Below are 23,658 nucleotides of genomic sequence, written 5' to 3'. Positions count from 1 at the left end.
GTGGAGTTTCAATGATCACGAGAACAGTGAGGAATCAGCCCAGAGCTACACGGGAGGATCTTGTCAATGATCTCAAGGCAGCAGGGACCATAGTCACCAAGAAAACAATTGGTAACACACTACGCTGTGAAGGACTGAAATCCTGCAAGCTCCCCCTGCTCAAGAAAGCACATGTACAGCCCGTCTGAAGTTTGCCAATGATTCAGAGGAGAACTGGGTGAAAGTGCTGTGGTCAGATGAGACCAGCTCTTTAGCATCAACTCAACTCGCCGTGTTTGGAGGAGGAGGAATGCTGCCTATGACCGCAAGAACACCATCCCCACCGTCACACGTGGAGGTAGAAACATTATGCTTTGGGGGTGTTTTTCTGCTGGACAGGACAACTGCACCGCAACAAAGGAACGATGGACGGGGTCGTGTACCGTCAGGGCCAGAGCGTTGAAAATGGGTCGTGGATGGGTATTCCAGCATGACAATGACCCAAAACACACGGCCAAGGCAACAAAGGAGTGGCTGAAGAAGAAGCACATGAAGGTCCTGGAGTGGCCTACAGCCAGTCTCCAGACCTTAATCCCATAGAAAATCTGTGGAGGGAGCTGAAGGTTCGAGTTGCCAAACGTCAGCCTCCAAACCTTAATGACTTGGAGAGGATCTGCAAAGAGGAGTGGGACAGAATCCCTCCTGAGATGTGTGGAAACCTGGTGACCAGCTACAAGAAACGTCTGAGCTCTGTGACTGACAACAAGGGTTTTGCCACCAAGTACTAAGTCATGTTTTGTGAAGGGGTCAAATACTTATTTCACTCATTAAAATGCAAATCAATTTATAACTTTTTTGAAATGTGTTTTTTCTGGATTTTTTTGTCGTTATTCTGTCTCTCACTGTTCAAATAAACCATTAAAATTATAGACTGATCATTTCTTTGTCAGTGTGCAAACGTACAAAATCAGCAGGGGATAAAAAAATGTTTTTTCCCCCCACTGTATATCTATAATACAAGCATGCATTTCACTGAAAGCACATGTGTTTTACAACACCAAAGTGTCTATTTTATAATGGAAGGAAATGGCGTCTTTTCTAATTCTGTTTGTCTCACGCTGTTTTTGCAGGAAGGAAACCAACTGGGATGTATTTATAGACTTCATGTTACAAAGCGTATATTTTCACTTCTGCTAAACCATATACAAAACAGCTGGATGAAATTCAGGGTCTAAAGAAACAATTTGAACAGTGGAGGAGGGGGCACATTATAAAACTTGTGAAATTACTTTTTTGACATGACGGTAACCCAGCAGTCCTATGTATGCTGAGAAATAGAGAACAACAAAGGCAACGAGACTGTGTTCTTATATTGTTTTATGAAGGAATGAACTACTCCCGTAAAGGACTGCAAATAGTGTAATCAAATCAAAAACAATACAATATAAAAATAAGTACAAAAATGCTTTTTTTTTTATTGTAAAAAAATATGTACAATATAAAACAACTGACTATACAAAAGCAATATATTTTACGTTTATTACCAAATATTCATACTGACACAGACACATATATGGACACACACATAAATACACATATACTGTATATCGGCGGTGGTGATATATGTGCACTTTTTACAAGCAATGTATTTCAGGTTGCTTGTAATTAGATGAATTATCAAATTAAAGCATATTATACAAAACAGCTAACCTGTTGAACATTAAATTAATTACATACAACAGCCCTTTTGCAGTGCAGTTGAACATAAACATAAGGTTGTTAAACATTGCATTAAAGCCCTTGTTTTCATCTACACAGTACACAACCAGTGCAGAACATCTCAGCAACCTATTTTTCATTTTATAAAACCTTTCCATCCACTGCTTATAGTCCAATGGTCTCACATCGCTTTGATCCTAACATGCATTAATCTTTTTATTATAAAGAGTCTTTCTAGAAATCAGAACATTTTCTTATGACCACACAGAATTCTTTTGACAAAATACATCCTGAAGCATTATCGCGTCAGGCTAACAGGTGCATTAGAGCTACAATTAGCAACATATGCTTTATAAAACAAGTTTTACACTATGCTTTTTACTTAAAACTCACTTTAAACCACCATCACGAAGGGGTGGGCGATATACCGGTAGACACGATTAACCAGTAGAAATGTAATCAGTATAGATTTTGGACTAATGTCTCTATCTCAGTTACACGCTCACGTGATGTTGCTGTGGTCATGAAAAATCATTTTGTAACTTACACAGTGAAGAATATGCAGTATTTTTATTAATTTGATTACTTTATACAATGTATGTAGCATTTCTTATTTATTTGTTACTAGTTTTTTGCAGATATTGCTTGTAATTAGTTTCTTATTTAATCGCTGACTGTTTGAGCTTGAGTTTGTCATTTTTTTATTTAGGCTAATATAATTTTTTTGTAATACTGACACTGGTGACAAGAACTATGAAATTTCTATGGTATCAAAAAGTTTTGATGTCATAAAGACATTATTTAACGCAAAAATAACTATATCATGATACATCATTACCACAAAATGAAATTACTCATATAATGATATAAGATGTTGGTCATTTCGCCCACCCCAACCATCAAGTGTTTGTAATAACTTCCAATTGCGATATAATGTGGCTTTTGGTCATATAATGAAAATACCCAAAATCTATACGATACAAATCACATACTATCATATTTATTAGCTTCATGTTTGTAAAAACAAAAACATTCTTTCTAAAGAAATATAAAGTAAGCGTGTACAGATATCAATATTGCCCCAGATATGCACACTTTCACACTCACACACACGTACACACACATATATATATATATATATATATATATATATATATATATATATATATATATATATATATATATATATATATATATATATAGACTTTTACAGCTTCAGAATCTACAGGCAAAAAAAATAATAGATATACAGTATATTGACAACTTGCTAGAGAGAAAACAATGAAATGTAATACCAGCACGTCTCTTTCAACACCACTCCCTCAGCGTGAGGCATTTCCTTCAATATCTAAACACACCGAGTACATGACCCTTTCATTTCTGAAAACAAACCAGCTCCGTCTGAAGGAGAAATTCCCTGATAGAGTATAAAAGCAAAAGCCCAGCAGCAGCTTTGGCTCTGTTTATCATTACAGCTGTGTGCTCTCTCTCAGCTCATTGAGATGCAACCTCAGGAGCGTCTCGTTTAGGCTCCCCGCGTCCCCACCTGAGATCTGCATTCCCAGCAGAACAGCACACACAGCTTAAAGAAACCTGCAAACTTATGGATCTGTGACTGGTTAAGAAAAAGGCCGAAATGGTATACTATGTCAGACTGTTTGAACAGAATCGGCATGTGACAATGTTGGCAACTTGTACAGCACAAACAGTTTTCACAGGTAACCTAAAAATAGCCTTAATGCCGTAACATCTAAATTAACTGGTTTAATCGCAGACAAAAATATTATTTAATATCACTAAATCCACCTTGCCGCAGATAATCACAGCCATGCTGCGCCATGCAGTTTGTCTACATTCAGTGACAGAACAACGACGGGTGGTTTGACTCGACATCTTACCCTCACAGCAGTATCGCTCTAGTGATTGACGGATTGACAGGAGCTGTTAAGAGCACACCATCCTGAAATGCATGTTAAAGAGACGTGTAGTAGAAAATCCCAACATCATGACAGGGGCGATTTCAAATCCTGCCATTTTAGAAGGGTGGAAACTAAAAAGTCATATAGTTTTAACTGGGGAGTGTTTATTGTAGAGTAACCGCTTATATGTGTACATATATTTGATTATCCATTTCATGCCCTCTTAGATATTTAGTAACTTACATTTTTGATACAAATAGGGGCCATTTACTCACCCTCAAGTCATTGAGTTCAGTAGAACACAAAAAATGTATTTTTGTCCAAATAATGAAAATCAGTGGGGTCCACTGTTGTTTTGGACCCCACTGACTTTCATTGTATGAACAAAAACTGTTTACAATCTCCTTTTGAAAGAAAATGAGAACAGAATTGACATTTTCGAGTAATGTATCCATTTAACTCTTTACAATGTAAGCACACTTTGATTCCACTGAACATTTTTGCGTTTTTCCCCAATGAAATGTCTCTGCGCAAATGACCCTGCATTATTAGTACGATGACCCAAATCTCCTTGTACACAGTCAGTACAAAAGACCCAAGTCTTAATTAAAGCAAATGACATTTACAGGTGACTTAAATTCCCTTGTAACTAGGGGAAGATGGCATATCTAGAGCAGCATTTCTGTTACAGTCTACCTGTGATTTTTTTTTTTTTTTTTTGTTTTTCATTCCACAGTACATGTTTCTTATGAAAAAACACATTCTGTGTGAACCAGACATTTAGCTTGTCTGTTTATGCTCCGCCAAGTTAGTTCCAAACAAAGCATTAACACTGTGATGTTTCGCCCTTGAATGAATCTGTGTTCAAATGAATAATTTGAGTGCATGATTTAATGACTCGCAGATAAAGAAGACACCTGATTTAATGCTGAATAAATTGGTGTGTTTAAACAAATCGGTTCAGTGAATGATTCTTTGACTCACTCATGAAGACAGGCAATTGGCGCCACCTACTGGCGCATATCACAATATGTGTTTAGTCTCCCTTACATCTACAGCAGCGCATGGCTCTGCATGTTCAGAGAACTAATGATGCCTGAAATTCTGGTTCTTGAATACGGCAACTGCACATCAGGCAGGTCTCATTAAGAGGCCAGAAACATGACAATCTGTCTTTGATGAAACAGTCAGAAGTTATTTAACAAAGACTAAAATACACAGCCATCAAATAACACATTTGACATTGGTAAATAAAGACATTTTATTGCAGTCAAAAAATAAGTGGCTGGGCTGTGCAGCAAGGTAAAAATAGAAAGAGGATGTCCGTGAGCTGAAGGCACATCGGGGTGCTTCCAGAGTAGACAGCTCTGTTGACTGTAATGGGAGAGAGAGATCTAGTTTTGTTGCACCACACATCCGGTGTATAACTACACCTTCTTGATGGATGCATGCTGACTTGTTTGTTGTCACCTAGCCTGCAGCTTTTACCACAAATTTAGACCTGTAATAAGCCATGAAGAAAAATATATACAATGGCGCCCAAAAAGTATCTGGATTTTTAAGCCTCGTGAAATATTTGAATTGCATTGCATTAGATATAAAAAAAAAAAAATCACTTCCACTTAAAATCTCAGTAAGACCAGATGCTTAAAGTTTAAGCATTTTTAAGAGTGACTTAATTATCCAAAGTGATTCATTTTTGGGCCTAGAATAAGTTACCTTTTAACAATCCTTAAGAGAACTTCAGGCTAACATTAAAAGGTCATACCAAAAGTAAGTGGTGAAAATTGATTTGTGGGCCGGATTTGAGGATAATACTTGAAGCATGTCTTTAGTAGTTTGAGAGCCCTGGGTCACACCAATGAAAGTCATCTTTAAGGGTTGGATCAGGTAAAAGTACATCCTTAAAGGTATAGTTCAAAAAATGAAAATGCTGCCATATTTGACTCACCCTTTATGTTGTTAAAAAAAAAAAAGTTTTGAACAATGTGCTCTTTTTTTCTATTCAATTAATATCCAATGTTGTTTTTCATTGTAAAAATGAAAATACCTTCTTTTGTGTTAGAAGAATAAGAAGTCATACAGGTTTGGATCGATATGAGGAAATGATAGAATTTTTGGATGCACTGTCACTTTAATGCAACAACTTCACATTATCTCATTTTGCCGTATAAGAGATTTCTGTCCTTCCTTCTAATGAAGCGTCTGTCCTGCTGCTACGCTAGTGACTCTGTACTAGTACAACGATGACTCAAGCCTCCTCATACACAGTCAGTATCAAGTCTTAATTAATGCAAATGACATTTACAGGTGACTTAAACTCCCTAGTAACAAGGGAAACGATGCCATATATCTAGGGCAGTGAATCCGTTACAGTCCTTCTGACCGAATTCCATATGAATTTATTGTTAAATATGAGAATGTGGAGTAAAATACAGAACGGCGAGCATTACCATATAGTCTCGAGCCTCGGACAGCAGTGTGACAGGAGCACAATGACATCCACTGCAGCTTAGCTACGGCTCTCGCAAGGGCCCCCGGAGTGGCCCCGAGGCCATGTAATACCATGTTAATTACCGCACACACAATATAGACTTTCAAACAGGACTGTGTGGGAGAGAGGAGAAAATCTAATCACAGGGGAACCAATTTCACTGAATCTGTTGCTGCACTGGCTGTGTGGGTAATTTGTGATGACACAGAGAAAACATTACTGCCACAACAGTTGCTGAGCTGTAAATTCCTACCTGATGGAAAGTGATGGGTTTTTGACAATGTTTTCGTGTCTGTCCCCTAACTTAGGCAGTTTTTCTGTCAGCGCTGTCACAGTTACACTGACTGTTGTATTAATTTTCAGAAGATGTTGTCAAGTTCCTTAAACCTTCAGTTTGTCATCGCTGGTTATTATCTTCACATTCAGTTTATCAGGACCAAAGAGCCACTTTTAGTACAAAAAGGTATTTTAAAAAGAGAAGAGGACCTTGAAAAGAGTCCAATCAAATTCTACAGTATTTTGGTGCAAATTAATTTGTCACTTGGTAGAACAGCCTAATATCCAAAACCATCAGAAATATGCACAGACGTACGTACTGTACAACACCAACAAAATTACATACAGACTCATTTGCAACAAGGAACAGAAAAAAAAAAAATAATAATTGCAAGCCACAATTTTTGTGGGTGTGTGTGGTTTGTATAATAAAATAACATTTTAATATTAACACATTTACATGTATGATTTTAAGTCCATTTTGTTTAGTTTTAAACATATCCATTACATTTTCAAGTGAGGAACATCACGCAGTTAATCAAAAGAGTCACATATATATATCGATTCCTAAGTCACTTATAATGCTACAAAAGATTAGTACTTCAAATAAAGGCTTGAAATTGTGGATTGTGGATTCCAACTGTGAAATAAGAAATGGTCCTTGAGCAAAATCAGCATATTAGAATGATTTCTGAAGGATCATGTGACACTGAAGACTGGAGTAATGACTGTTGAAACGTTACTATTTTTCCTGTGTTTTTTTCTTTAATATTACTACAAAACGTTATTACTCAGATCACTATAGGAATAACAATCTGGGTCCTGACGTGAAAGTTGAGAGCGACTGCTTCCAGTAAGAGCATATGGGCGCATCTCCTGTGCCTTACTGTTAGACAACACACAGCTCTTGGCCTTTCACCAAATGCACCAGATAGTTTGGTAGGCATGCCAGCACCTACACAGTGTGTCTGTCACATTGCTTTTGGCATTCTTTTCACACTTTTACCTGTAGTGAAGAGCTGGAACTGACCTTGCACATATTTTTGGTTTGGTGAAAACATGTTATTTGCTCAGTGTGCACAGTTTATGACAAATGCTTTCCTACTCACGGACATGAAAGCATTCTGATTTAATGGCTTTTTGTCAGAGAAAACATATGGTGATTTATCATATGTGAGAATATGGTAATATGAGTCTCAAAAGGCCACACTGGCTCACTGAAGACTTACTACAATATTACTAAAGCTGATGGTTCTGAAGCTCAGAATTGCTTCTCTGCAGACTTTTTCTGAAAACTAACAGAATGAAGCCACACACGCACATGCACATAAACAACACTATAGTTTATAATAGTTACACACCGTGCAATATATTTAAACAAAAGACAGAACATTTAATATATTTAAGATAGAACATATGCATTAAGATTACACATATACATACAAAACAAATATATACACACAAATAAATAAGTAAACATTTAATATTTGAATACATATCTGAGAAAAGTGAAAAAAAGGTCAATTTAATAAACATACACCAATGATTGCAAGCAATGTGATTTGCTGAAGTTGTTTTGGTAAGAAAGTGTCTTTTAGGAACATATGTGTTTGTCATCTCTTTGTCAAAATTATTGCTTTAGGCAACTGCATAAAAAGGGCAAATGCCTTAAGCATTTTACTTTTCCTCCTACCTTTTTTTTTTTTTTTTTTTACTTATCCTAAAAACCATGAACAAAGCGCCACAAGGTAAAATACAACCCAGACTACATTAAATGCGGGTTCACTAGCAGTAAGGATAAATGTGTGCCGACCACAATTTATTCTGTGCTGTCAATTATTAGCTGCCCTGAGCGTGAAACCATTGAAATTTAAGAGACATTTAAAAATTTAAATTGTCAAAATCTGAGTCCTGAAGCAAAAACAGTTGGTATAAAGGAAATGTAATCTGTCTTTATTATTTTAAAATATAAATATATTCATTTCAGATTTGGCAATGAAAGCTAAATTACTTTTCAGGTCCAGTTCATATCCTCAAGATGCTCATTAACAGTGAGTTACGTGAGGTTACCGTGAGTCTGCTGGTAATACTGTAACACCTCACCTCTTTCCTTTCATCTTCATTTACTTATCTTAGTGATGGACAGCGGCCACTGAATGCTGAATGATACATGACAAAAGGGCCGTGATGAACCCTCCTCTCCTTAATGAAACCCTTATTGATTTCTCATTGCAGGGAATCATTGTCTCTGCTCTCATGCTCTCAACCTCAAGTTCCCACATTTACCCTGGATGCACATCATCTGGAAACACTACCGTTAAGACCTCCAGAGGATCTACATGAGCTTCATCAATGTAATACAGACGAACACAAGCCCTTTTACCTCCAAAAACGGCTCCAATTTAAACAGACTACAAAAAGCAAGCAGACTTGAAATGTATTTGGAGGAAACATTTTTTTTACGAGTTACGTGAATTTCCATGCATTTTTAGAATGGACAATATAAATGCATAATAATTCAATGCATATTTAATTAAATGTGGGGTCAGTAAGATCAAGAGCACAATAAATTGATCAAAAGTGATACTAAAGACATAACATTACAAAAGTTTTTAATGTAAAAGTTGTTCTTCTGTAGCTTCTATTCATTTTCATATAACTTTATTAAAATATTATGCAAACCAGCATATTAGAAGGATTTCTGAAGGATCTTGTGACACTGAAGACTGGAGGAACGACTTCTGAAAATTCAGCTTTGCCATCACAAAAAAATAAAAAAATAAATAATACATTTTAAAATATATTCAAACAGACAACAGATACTTTAAATTGTAACAACATTTCACAATATTACTGTTTTTACTGTATTTTTAATCAAATAAATGCAGCCTTGATGAGTATAAGAGGAAACATCCTTCATAAAAATCTAACTGACTTTAAAAGTTAAATAATTATAATCATTTGATCTAACTTACACTCATACTATATAGATGTGTTCTGAGGTATAGGATAGACACATATAATTAGCTCAGCATGTTCAAAACAATGTCTAGATTTGAGAATCATTTGGATAAACGTGCTAAAAATCTCTGTGAAAAAGGATGTGGTAATTGGTGTGAGTGTCACTTGCAGTGATTTACACTAGAGCTGACTGTAGTTGTGTTCTGAGAGGAAGGAATAAAGCTGTCGGCCACAAAGAAAGAGACCCGCAGCATTATTCTGCCTGTTCAAATGCCAGTCCATTTCTCAAAGAAAAATAACACAATGCCATTCAGTGCTGTACTTGGTATTTGTCAGAGGGAAATATCCAAAATGTCAATCTGCCATGTCTGACCAAAGGTTTTTTCTCTTTTTCCCTTTTCCCTTCACCTCTGAGATAACTCTGCAAAATGATAATCACATACAACTACATTTGATAAAACCGTAATGAAATGACCTCGTGTCAAATAAAACTGCAAAACTGTTTGCAGCCTTTCTATTAAATCTTAATAGATTTATAACAGATCAAAAATAGCTATAAATGTCTTTAAGAAAATAAAACGCTTCGAGGCAAAGCTCTAATTTGCGCCTACTAAGTTATGACTAAAGCATGAAGATATACATTTTTCTTTGCAGGAAAAAAAAACACCATGAAAAATCCAGAACAAATCTGAGCCCCCGTCTTTGAGATAAGCGTGTGGGAATGAGATGAGACATTTCCTAATAATGCAAATCCAGACCTTAAGAAAATCTGTTAACATCCATGAGGAGGATATAACTGATATGCTAATAGACAGTGCACTGCCATGTGTGTTTAATTGCTTATTTTCGTTGATGGAGAAACGCAGCCCAACTGGATGCTCTGTTTTTGAAGATAAGTCTTATCTCAAGAGCAAATAAACAGGACTTTGAAGAACAGGAGATATGGTGATATTTGCAAATAGGATTGGATTTTAAAGTAAGGTCTCCCACACTGAGGGCCATGATCCTTACTGTTAATCGGATACCTAAAAAGTAGCTTTTCATATTGAATGTTATCTTGTTTACTTGATAATAACCAACCCTCGAATATCATTTAAAAAAAAATGAATGTCACAAAGCTTGCAAACATTTCTATATTAGACAGAAAAAAAGACTTCCAGATTAATATGAAAATGTATATTTACATTCCAACAGCCCTTTAATGCTGCTTCCATATTCTACCTAAATTAGAAAGCGGACAACTGTAATGGTGTAACAAATCAAACCAGGCCTCATCGGATTTAAGATCACACGTGACTCCAGACACGAAACCTTTCACAGCGTGTTGAAGCAACTCATCTGAGAGCGAATCAATCAGACTCCACAAGGGCCAGTGTAATAGAGCAACTGCTGACATAATTATCTTGCATCATATATAACAATTGATACGCTAGAAAGACTAAACAAGGAGCACTGCAAAAGATCAATACAGAGGCATTTTGTTCATTTTAGAGTTTTCATTTAAACTTAATTTTTGGGGAAATGAATCTTGGTAAGATGAGTCAATTATTTCTAAAGTGTGATTTCTAATGTGTCTATCTCCAGTACCTAACGTGCAAGAGGTACATCTTTCAAATAAGTAATTACTTGGAGACTGTGTAAAAATTATGTTCTGTAAAGTATGAATTTGTGAAGCATGAATGTAATCCAGACATACGACATTCGTCGTAGGAGATTAATTGCAAAGTGTGGACATTGCAATCATTGTGACAATGTAATTCAAACTAAATCATTTGTAGATGTCTGCAAAAAGAAAATGTATTCAATCAGATCCTTAATAGATTGTAAGAGTACGTATGTAATCTATAGACTTCAGTGTCCTTGTATCTGTTTTTATGTGGGTCAAACTAAACGTAGGTTGCAAGATAGTTTATGGGATCACAAAAATGCAATTCATACAAGAAAAAGATTATCCTATGGCAGTACATTATGCGTCTGTTTTAATCCCTCTACTTTAAAAATGATTGGTTTGGAAACAGTGACTGGATCTAGAAAGGGTGATAGACTACAAAGACTTTTACAAAGGGAAGCTTTTTGGATATTTCAGTTGAGAGCTACCGTTTTTTCCTGGGTTGAATGAAGAATTAGATTTGACTCCATTTTTGTGAAACCATTATTAGTATGATCCCCGCCTTTAATAATTATTATTGTCAATTTTCTTTTTTCTCTCTCTCTCTCTTTCCTCCATACTTTGTAATGGCTAACAAGGTTGTACGTCCCCCTTTGTAATGGCTTTTTTGGGTCCAATGTCACAGACTAATTATATCTACACCTGTCATTCGTTTGATACCTGACACACTCTGAGGAAGGCTGAAGGCCGAAATGCATCAGTGTGCAGAGTTTTAGGCATTTTTAATGTTTATTGAGATGGCCAGAATGTGAAGAAAGGCTTTTTTAACTTTTTTGGCGCAGAAGAAGTGCCCTTGGATTCTTCTTTTTCGTAATGCTACATTCGTCATTGACGTGGCCTATCAATGTCAGTTGCGTCTGTTGCTTTACTGCCATTTATATATCCACTTCTGTGGCCTCATGGGATAGTAAACTGTCCATAGAAATCAGCTCCGGTGGTTGTGTCGGAGCCGTAATGCGCCGCAGACTTGTGCAGTGTAAATAAGGGGTTATCCAAGCATTAATAGCTTATTAATTAAGCCCCTTATACTTAGAAGCGGTCAAGTATGAGTTGCTTCTTGGAGGTTATAGTACATTAAAGAATGATCATGTGACTCTTTCGTATGCCAGGTGACTGTGAAAAAAAATAAATTCCATTGCAGTTTTGCGAAATATTCCTTTTTCGAATTGCCTGAAAAATCACCTCATGCGAGTGTAAAAACTTTTTATGCAATATACGGGAGTTTTTGCGAAGTTGACGTATTTCCATTGGGCATATTTTCAACTCGCAATTTCAATTTGCGTAATTTGAAGGGAAATGCAGATATAGCTAATGATTTTGCAGGCAGCGTTTACCCACAAAGGTACCTAACAAAACTGACTTCAGACAGACTTCTTAGGCATCATAACGGTTTAATGATTTACAACCAAATAGAGAGAGCTTTGGTGATAACTAAGTGAAAATTTAAGTACTGCAATAGTAATTTATTGCTAGTAATGACATCAAAAGTGGAAAAAGTTGGTCAAAAACATACATTTATACACAAACTAACCACCAACTGCAATGTTTAGATGCCATTTTTACCTTTTGGCTCAACTGCCATGGAACTCAATGCACAGGATTGTGGGATATCAAAGGCAGCAAAGGATACATCTATGCTGCCTTCAAAAATTGATCATATAAAGGCATCTCAGGAGACAGGAAGTGAAGCTAACATTGGATTCGGACGTGCCTTAATGCCTTCCTACCTTGGAATGAATCCTGCGAAGGCAGCATTTTTAGCTTTCGGATAAAGCCATGCTGTTTTTCAACTACTATATAGTAGGGAACTCCATTATATGGTTAGCTACATCAGTCCTGTAAAGAGCCCATGTTGTAGGGTTGATTCCCAGGGAATGCATAAACTTAAAAAATGAATGCAATGCTAGTCACTTAGATAAAATCATCTGCCAAATGTATACATTTAAATGTAGCTGAATTCGCTGATTTGCAAAGGGCACAATTCTATTGTCTGGAAAATATTTAATGTAAAATCACCACATAAAGTGAGCATTCATTGAAACAGACCATCTGGACATTCACCAAGAGGAAAAAAATAATAATAAATTATATATATATATATATATATATATATATATATATGACAATTAATGAAGCATTTGCACAGCATTTTCTTCTTCTGCCTAGATAATAGTACGCTGATGAATGGTACACTCAGTTCCCAGGCGTACAGTATGTGAGAGCTAGAAACTAAAACATTATTTTACTATTAAAAAAAAAACATAAGCTATAAAATCCAATTCAAATGCACAAATAGCTCAAAAATAAGTTCAAATATGCTTAAAAATGCTCAGATAACAGCATACGCTGCACTGCTCTTCATCCACTATTTTCGCAAACAAAACCTGATACAATCTCCTTCATTTCTCCTGAAGCATTACAAGGAAAACAGTCATTCCGGAAACCGGTTAATACACAATATTCCTACTGTGCATGAGGGTTGACAATGCTAACTACACCTGCCATTATTTGCAGCTTGTTAAAACCCCATTCACATGGCTCAATGTGAAATAATACTCACATTTTCAGCAGGCTCCTTTGATTTCAGATGAAAATCACATGCAGAAACCCTGCATATAGTCAGATCACTGATGACTCTCATTCTCCCTCTCTTCAGGCAGTCACTGGTGAAAAATGGAGCAGAGGGGATTGTTCCTCACAGGCCCTAATGAGAGCGCTTTGTTTAAGGAGCTAAATGATCATCCCATTACCCACAGCCTTGGGTACCCCCTGTTTCTCAGACAGTGATGAAGGTCAAGCCTAAAGCACACATCAGCTCTCCATAGCGTGAAGTCACACTGTTCTGAGGAAGCGGTTTCACCTATAACAGTTGAACACTCATTTGAACTCATCTCTGCCTGTGGTTAAACGCCTAGAAGAATTATAGGACACCGATTACCACAAGTGTAGAGTCATATGAACCGACAAAGAAGCAATGAAATGTTTTCCAGACTTTGAAATGTACAGAGATGCTGACGACTGGTGCTAGAAAAGTAGTCAACAACCACAGAAAGCACCTCGGAAAGTAACCATCACTACAACCTAACAATTCAAACTCAGCTAAGTGGAACTGAGTTGACTTTATATAATCAAGTCATTAATAATTTACACCAGCAATCTCTCATGCTCTGTAAGGCATTGCTAATTGGTCCAACCATATGATAATCCTTTCAATAAAAATTCGATGTCAATCCTAACAGCCACAGACATATCATATGCACGTACGATGCCTGTCGTCGGTCATACTCGCACCACAAAACCTTAAAACGTATTCAGCGATGTGATTTCTCATTTTTCCAAGCGATATATATCAGCTGTCACTGCTCGGTAGAGATGTCACAGCCTCGCTCGCGATGATCTGATTAGATTCTTTCTGCGTACGGGCTTTTTCAAGTGTAGTTCATCAATCTCTTTATCTTTTGAGTAGAACCATCGTCACACTGAGGAGAAGCGCATGAAAGCGCTGATCATAAAGCCAATGAGGCCTTTGTGTACAAAAAAGGTTGAAAACACACTCACAGGGACAGAGAAAACATCTGAGGCAGTGAGTTTAAATTCATTACTTCATTTTCCACACTGCTGATCTGAGAGCGATGCACTGCGATCGTTACTCCAAGGGCTTTTTGCTTCATTCTGCAGGTCTGCTTCTTGGAAGCAAAGCTAGGACAACAATCAGGCTCAAATTGAATCACCTTTGGGTGTTTTAAATCATTTATGGAATGCAAATGCCTTCGCGTTTCATTCGTCAAATATTTTGAAGTCAACAGCTGCAGAAAGTCGCGTGCGCTGAGGGTAAAAGTCCTTATCTGGAATCAATCATTGCAGCGAGGGGAAAAATCTGACTTGTTCTGACAGAAGCAGAGAGATTAAGGGTCGGAATCAGATTTTCTTGTTTGTGAAACTGAGCACAACATGTAGAAAATCCTGCCTTACTTCAGAATGCCTTGGCAAAGCCCATAAATCTCGAGCTAGGCATAACGGTAGGTAATTACTCCAGCTTTGAGGACTAGGAATAGATTACTATATACATCATTATATGTGATTACGTTCTCTGCAGTAGGGCCTGTCATTGTTCGGCAAGAGATGGATAATCTTTCTCAGAGCATATATTATGCTAACAGACCCACATCCACACAGGATCCCTTGATCAAACTCGGCAGAGTTTTTCATTCCAGCGTAAGATGTCAGTGTCGTTGTGATGTTGGGAGCTGTGTGAATGAGGGATTCTCAGTGGGGAAAAAAAAAAAGGAACAGATGAAAGACGGTTTTCCACAAAGACACAAGCAAACAGAGTCAATACAATGCAATTAAAGGGAGATTTCACCCAAAAGTGAAAATTCTGTCATCATTTATTCGCCTCCACGTTGTTCCAAATCAGTCATGAAAGTTCCTTTCATCAGCGTGACACAAAAGGAGAAATTTAGCAGAATGACCACACTGCTTAAAATGAAAGTGAAGGGAATCAAGAACAGCTGTGGTGTCCTTTCACTTTCATCGTACAGAAAAGACAACCCAGGGTCATTTCTGTCAAATTACTGTATATTACGTTGCTTCTTGCTTTTAAAGTGAAATGTCCAGTGAGTGGCACTAAAAGCACTTTCAGTTTTATCTGAAACAGATGACCAGGTCACACTTTATTTTAAGGTCCAATTCTCGCTAAACCATTAACCATTTAGCCTCAAACTCCTAATTTGCTGCTTATTAAAAGTTAGTAAGGTTGTCAAGTTTAGGGAATGTGGTCATGCAGAATGTGTGCTAATAAACAGCCAATATGTTAATAATAGGCATGCTAATAAGAAACTAGTCAATAGAGAGAATTGGTCCCTGTACTGAACTTCTACCGATGAATGTGAATCTTAAAAAGTTTTATTACATTGGTTGTTTTACGTTTCATGGTAGTTAGAAAATAAAAAGCCCGGCGAGTGGCGTTAAAAAGTTCATGCTCTATCATACTTGAAAATAATGTAGCACCTATACTAAACCCTACTCTAAATATAATCAATAGTGTTAACAAAAGCAAACATGAAGTAAAACACATTTGCTAAAGCAACCATGCCATTTTAGCTTACTTCTAGAAGTCTTTGAGCTTTTTATCGAGACTTGTGTTTCACGGGAATCATACAGTGCTTCACATCAAAAAAGTGCAACTCTGTATCAGGTGAGCTACTGAGCAAGTTTACTATGCCAGAAAAGCCATACAAACATAGTTGGTTATGTGATGCAAATGCATGGCTCGCAAAATTAATTTAACTAGCCAAATAAAAATAATTTGTTTTTTTTTTTAAATATAGAAAATCAGAAAAGTCAAAATGTCAATTTTCAATACACAAATATCAACAAATATCAATGAAATAATTTTATTAATGTATCTGCAGAATTTTTAAAAATCAATTTAAGGCAATTTATGAACCTTTTTAAGAGCTGCGCAAGTAAAATGAACACTGTTTGAGTGGGGTTGGACAATGTCTATGGTATTCTGTGAAACCTTTCCTCTTGTGCTCCATGCAAAGGGTTTAGAACAACAAAAGGTAACACTTTAGAATACTGTTCCATCATTAATGAATAACTACACAAGAACGCATGAGTAATGCAATATTAGCGCTCTAGTAACTACTAGTAACTAACAAGCAACTCTGATTAATGAATTAGTAAGTAATAGTGCTTAGTCGAATGTGGTAGTTCACTATTAGCTAATCAGTAACTGTTTTTTCCATACCTGCCCAAGAACTACTGTATACAGGTTGATAATTAATATGAATAATACATAATGTATAATTCATTCTAAAGTAAAGGTCATGGTAACCCACTAGTAATGACTCAAGTATTACCAAATTCTTCAGAAGGAATTACTAATTATTTGGATCAGTATTCTAAAGTGAAGATCATGATAACTCCCTGGTAATTACTGAAATCACTGTAAACTTTTGAGGTTTTTGTAAAGTATTGAATAGTAACTATTCAGGTGTTACTACATCCTTCTTAGAGGCTGACAACTTTACATGGCCGCTCAATAAGTTGTTAACCAAGAGAAATGTGCGCTACTGAAGTGTTTGTGCGGAGAGTGGAGCTGAATAGCGCGCTCGCTGCAGGACAGGTGCCGGTGCGCTCTCTTGGTCTTAAAATCTCCGTAATTTTTGGTCATACAGATAAAAGTAGCCTAATACATCTTTCGAATCTGTAAAGACTCGTTTATTTGTGTGCACTCAGAATAACAACCAAACGTTGCGCTTTAAAGCAATCAGGGGGCGCTTTAGGTCTCTGAGCGAGAAACCTCGAAACTCCGTCTTTGAAAAATATATCTATAGAGAGTGAAATGTCGGGATTTCACCCCAGTTTTTTTCGTGGGATTGGGATGGGACGAGATTTTTTTTTTGTGGGAGTGGGACGGGAGAGGTTTCAAAATGCACTCCCGTGTCACCCTCTAATCCTTCTAAAGGAATTAGTCATTATTTGGATCAGTATTCTAAAGTGAAGATCGTGAAAACTCTCTAGTTATTACTGAAGTCATTGTAAACTTTTGAGGTTTTTGTAAGGTCCTGGTTAGTAATTCATTTAGCTAGATTTGGTAACACTTACATTATTACTAGTGGGTTACCGTGATCTTCACTTTAGAATACTGATCCAAATAATTAGTAGTTCCTTCAGAAGGATGTAGTAGCCTAACACTTGAGTCATTATTATCCAAAACCTTACATATATCTCAAAAGCTCACAATGACATCAGTTAATATTAGGAAGTTATGACGATTTTCACTTTAGAATACTGATCCAAGTAATTAGTAGTTCATTTAGAAAGATTTGGTAATACTTGAATTATTACTAGTTGGTTACCATGATCTTCATTTTAGAATTAATTATTCATTATGCATAATTCACATCAATTATGAACCTGTATAAAGTAGTTCTTAGGAGTTCTCAGGATATATGAAAAAAAAATAGTAGTTATTGATTAGCTAATAGTGAACTACCAGTTTCAACTTAGCGCTATTACTTAATAAATCGTTAATCAGAGTTTCTTGTTAGTTAATATTAGTTACTACAATGTTAATAGTTCATTAGTCATTTGTTCCTGTGTAGTTATTCATTAACGACGGAACAGTATTCTAAAGTGTTACCCAACCAAAAGATGAGTAAATGAAAACAGCTCACTAACTGCTAGGCCACATCTCAGATAGCAAAATAACAATTAAGCATGAGAAGGAAGAAAGCAGCATGAAACGCTGAAACGGCACGGAGGAATTTGTTACGCTAGTTTCTGATAAACACCGTATTGCTTGGAGCTAGGGTGAGATAAAATCCTGAATGGACGGATGGACGAATGCCGTGTAATGCTAACAGGAGGGAGAAACATCAAAGCGGAGCCATTAAAAAGAGATCTATCGTAGAGATCTCCATATCACAGGAATAGACATCATAGACAACGCGCTTACCCGTTTTCCACGCATAGTGCCTGTCCTTTGGAAATTCCAGGTCCGACCTCACTTGCATTCCAATTAGAGACATAGAGAGCAGCAGGTAGTTTCCAACACGCCATGTCCAGCCCGTTACACCTGAGTCATCTTTTAGAATCATAGTCCAGCCCATTGACGTCCTGTCCACTTTTAGTCCTGCAAAAACAAAAGACAAAAGCAAACAATGGTGATTATGCTCTCTCTCACCTGTTAGGGAGTGCATACACTAGCCAAGTGTGATAAACAACTCTAGGGAACCATTACATTAATCACCGACATGCGTTTGACTAGTCATTTAATCCTCGAGGACATGAAATCGAGCACACGCGCTATTCACGATCACTGAACGATCAGGATCATTCTGTTTTAAAGCCGCACGCATTGATGCGGTAACTACCACGGTAAACACAGGCAGAGCCCTGGGTCTTTCAGCCCTGAAGTAATTGAGGGTATTAACACCTTTTTATTGCAACTCATTTAATTCTGTCCCCCGCCGCTGTAATTCATATCCTTGGGGTGAAGGATTAGTTCTGAAATCACTGACTTTCCATTCCAAGCATGTGTATAGGTGAGAGGGAATTTCAATTCATATCTGATTTACAATGAACTTTTTGGCAAACATTTCAAGATAGCAGTTTGTATTTGTACTATTCACTTTTTAAAGCAGCTGATCTTGAACTATGAACGTCTTTTACCGTATCTGTGCGAACGCAAGCTTTGTTTTATGTCACGCACTGACTGATGGAAATCTGCACACCATTCAAATGGCAAATATGCAATGGACCGGATCCACGTTATGCCTCTCACATGTAATAAACTTCTCCATTGACAACTGAAATGGGAAAGTAACTCATTTAAACAGCTCGGCAGCACAAACCAAGGTTATTCATTCGCACCAGTCCTGCGGCGAGAAATGGGGATCTCTATATTTTATAGCATCATTGTTTCATATACGGGACACGGCTCTGCATAGACCAGTGTATTACAGTATTATCTGAATTAAAATTTTGATTGATTTTCCTCTTATGGAGACGGCGTACAATGCATTACCTGCGGACGATCTGTTCGAGGTGGCTAGACAGAATCGGTGTATTGATGGATGAATTGCTATCAGACTAAAATATGTGTTTGGAATGTGGAATTATTCTGATGTGATTTCTCAGGGAAAGCCTGCAGCTCCCAATTGGTTTTTGGTTGATTTCATTTGGGAAAATTAGATTTTTATTTCATTGCTTCAGCAGTGTTGCAGGAAAATCTGATTTGAGAGGAATATGGTGAGAGGCCTTGACGGAGTGAAAAAAGATCTCTTATCCTTTAACAGCTCCCACAAGTAAATGTCTTGATAGAATTAGGTATTTTCAAAAAGGTATACACAGACATCCTCTTAAAGAGGCTAGAGCTGGTTGCTTGGGACTTTGAAGCTTGGCCCATTCAATTTTTGATAGCATATTTCAATTTAACATTTCTAAGTGAATAAATAAGCGATGTTGACCTGTAGGTCAGCTTTCATTCACAATCGACACTCAACACCTGTCTCTCAAAACCTGCTAAAACAAATTCCATCCCAGGCTAAGTAGGACTTCTGATAACGATATGATTATGATATTAAAATAATGTCTGAACTAATATTAAGTAGATGACCTGTACTTCAGCAAAACACTGCACTCTGAAAAACAGAATACTGAAGAAACATGCACCAATACGTTCTCAAAAAATGACCATTTACTGACCAATTATTGAAACCGATTAACAAAAATGTAAACTATAATTTCCAATAATTATGACTGGTGCTCACTTTTGGAAATGACATTTTGTATAGCTACTGTAATTGTGTACACTACTGTTCAAACGTTTGGGCTCTGTAAGATTTTTAAACGCTTGTGAAAAAAGTTTCTTATAATTAACCAAGGCTGCATTTATTTGATCAAAACACAGGAAGAAACAGTAATAATGTGAAATGCTATCACAATAAAAAAAAAATTATTAAAAAAATTATTTATTCCTGTGATGGCAAAGCTGAATTTTCAGCAGTCATTACTATGGTCTTCAATGACAAATGATCCTTCAGAAATACATTTTTATGCTCATTTGGTGCTCAAGAAACATTTATATAATTATCAATGCTGTAAACAATTGTGCTGCTCAATATTTTTGTGGAAACTGTGATATTTTTAAAGAATTCTTTAATCAATAGAAAGTTCAAAAGAACAGAAGTGATTTATTATAGAAACCTTTAGCAACATTAAAAATATATTTACTGTCACTTTTGATCAATTAAATGTGTCATTTAAGATTAAAGTATATTAACATATTAATTATAATTCCTGTATTATTATATATTAATTATATATGTTCCTGTGGCTCAGTGGTAGAGCATTGCGTTAGCAGCGCAAAAGGTTGTGGGTTCAATTCCCAGGGAACACACATACTGATAAAACAAAAATGTATAGCCTGAATGCACTGTAAGTCGCTTTGGATAAAAGCGTCTGCTAAATGCATAAATGTAAATGTAAAATGTAAATGTTAAATGTATAAATAAAGTATTAGTCTTTAAAAAAATCTTACTGACCTAGGGGTGTGCGATATGATGATTTTTGATCGTGGATGATAAAAATGTCTCCACGTTCTGCTTTTGAAGCAATATTGTAGTATCATGCTACAGCGCACATTCTGTCAGTTGCAGTTCTGGCGCTGCAGTATCAATATACTGTACAACGCCACATACATTCACATCAATTTTATCTCAGCGGTAGAGTTACTCTCACGGGACACTGCACTTACTCCAATCGCAAAAGTACATTATTTGCATGTGCTTTAAAGCCTTGCCGGTTAAACATTTCATTTGTGTGCTGTTCTGACATGCACTTTTTCTGAGCCTGTACACCTGAAGCGCACACACTAAAAAGCCTGTCAAACAGCACCTAATTATTGGACTATGTTATCTTTTGCGCTAATACTGTAAAAACACACAAGGTTTACGTATAGACTCAGTTGATTATGTCTAGAATGAAAGTAAACAGTTGAGAGAAAAACGGCCTTTATATTAGATGTGTGCAGGTCTTAAAGGGACAGTACTAAAATATGCTGCTGACTGTCATTAAAGGGATAGTTCACCCTGAAATTTTATTTCTGTCATTATTTACTCTCACATGTTGTCCCAAACCTGTATTAATTTCTTTCTTGTGCTGAACACAAAAGAAGGTATTTGGAAGAATGTGGGTAATATTGCAATTTAATATTGCAAAATATTAAAACCCACATGACAAAAAATTGTGATAAAATGGTGAATCGTGATATTTCAAAAAAAAAAAAAAGATATTTTTGCCATATCGCCCACCCCTCAAATTAAGTTTGTATTTTGCATGTACTTTTAATTCAAATTTGAATTTGACCATTAAGCTATTCCTTTTAACCTCTATACTAACCTATAGCCATATGTGACCCTGGACTACAAAACCAGTCATAAGGGTCTTTTTTTTCTTCTGAAAGCTGAATAAACAATCTTTCCACTGATGTATGGTATGTTAGGATAGGACAATATTTGTCTGAGATACAACTATTTGAAAATCTGGAATCTGAGGGTGCAAAAAAATCTAAATATTGAGAAAATTGCCTTTAAAGTTGTCCAAATGAAGTTCTTAGCAATGCATATTACTAATCAAAAATTAAGTTTTTATATATTTACGGTTGAAAATTTACAAAATATATTCATGGAACATGATCTTGACTTAATATTTTACTTTTATTTTGGCATAAAGGTAAATCGATAATTTTTACCCATACGATGTATTGTTGGCTATTGCTACAAATATACCCCAGCGACTTAAGACTGGTTTTGTGCTCCAGGGTCACATATGAACACAGTTTATAGACATGCCATATATATACTTTTCCGATAACAAAAACAGGCCTATAAATATTGTATAGGTACGTACACCACAACCCTGCATGCTGGCAAACACAAAACCCAGACAACATAAAATTCAGTATTTACAGTGAAGATTTACAAAAGGTTACATATAGCTAAGCAAACATTCGCAGACTGAAAAACCTTGGCATGATGGATGTGGCCTTTTCCCTGTGACCTGTCAGCCGTAAGGAGGATGTGAATACTGACGCACGTTCCTGCATGTGCCTGTCACCCGCCATACCAGCCACAGCCATCCAGGAAATCGAATGCGTCAAGTCCTGCGCTGCTTTTTAGAATAACTAGGTCAAACAAAGCTTGTGGGCTCAGACTGGAACACAGTGTGCAGTCTAAAGAACCTGAGAGAGCTTCTGCGCTTCAGGATTCATGACACTTCAGTCGAGATTTTCTCAAGCAGCACAAAAGTTAACTCTTTCAGACAGACGCACAAACACCATTCAGATTTTCACTTATACTGCCAAGGATGGGTAAGAAACCATCACATTTAAATATGCATGGGTTCAGATTCTATAGGCTTAGGGTTAAGGGTCATGCAGGGATCTCAGTTAAAAGTACACTTCGTCAGCAGGCTGAAAGTCTTCCTAGCTTGGGTGGGTTACATATCAGATTGGTGTGAAAAGTCACGTGCTCAAATGTATCTTCAAAGCTGCACATGGGAATTAATTTACCAGTTCTAGCTGAGGCAATGAATTTCACATCAAAAACAGGCGGCTTTTCACCATTCTTGCCATGTGATCTAGTGTTACATGTAGATGTGCTATGGCTTCTGTGTTTGATAACCACATTTTATGTATGTGCATAGTGGTTAGTGGTTACTTTTACTACATTCATCATTTTCATAAACTGTCATTCTGCTACATGGATTAATAACAAATAAGACTGTCCATGAGACGGACAAAATCTAGTTTAAAGTGTCAAGGTCCTTAAAATTCACTCTATTCATGTAAGTTTTTATAAATAAATAAATAAAATTACCATTTTAAAGAAAAGTTTAATTGCTCTAAAATGTCATGTGGTGTAACCAAGTAAAAACATGTTCATTTCACTGAAATGTACAATTATTAATTCAATAATGTATGTAATTATTATTATATGGCATAATTATAACTTTATTATTAAAACTTAATTATTAATTCATACATGTCACGAAGATTTTAGTTACAACGCATGGCATTTAAAACCTAAACTAACTGCAATGCTCGGATACCATTTTTTTTTTTTTTT

General features: G+C 36.4%; 1 protein-coding gene across 6 annotated transcripts in view; it reads right to left on the bottom strand.

Moving 5' to 3' along the window:
* Positions 1-23,658, bottom strand: part of thsd7ba (thrombospondin, type I, domain containing 7Ba) — a 250,151-nt gene that overhangs the window by 122,669 nt on the left and 103,824 nt on the right. For all 6 annotated transcript variants that reach the window (XM_058788088.1, XM_058788086.1, XM_058788091.1 and 3 more), the window contains one exon: positions 18,486-18,662. In XM_058788088.1, the coding sequence (XP_058644071.1) occupies positions 18,486-18,639 (154 nt within the window). In that variant the 5' untranslated portion in view covers positions 18,640-18,662. The remainder of the gene's footprint in view (positions 1-18,485; positions 18,663-23,658) is intronic.

The sequence above is a fragment of the Onychostoma macrolepis genome, chromosome 09, assembly GCF_012432095.1.
Source record: "Onychostoma macrolepis isolate SWU-2019 chromosome 09, ASM1243209v1, whole genome shotgun sequence".
NCBI classification, from domain to species: Eukaryota; Metazoa; Chordata; class Actinopteri; order Cypriniformes; family Cyprinidae; genus Onychostoma; species Onychostoma macrolepis.
The sequence above is the reverse complement of the archived record's forward strand: the minus strand, read 5'-3'. Positions and strand labels throughout refer to the sequence as shown.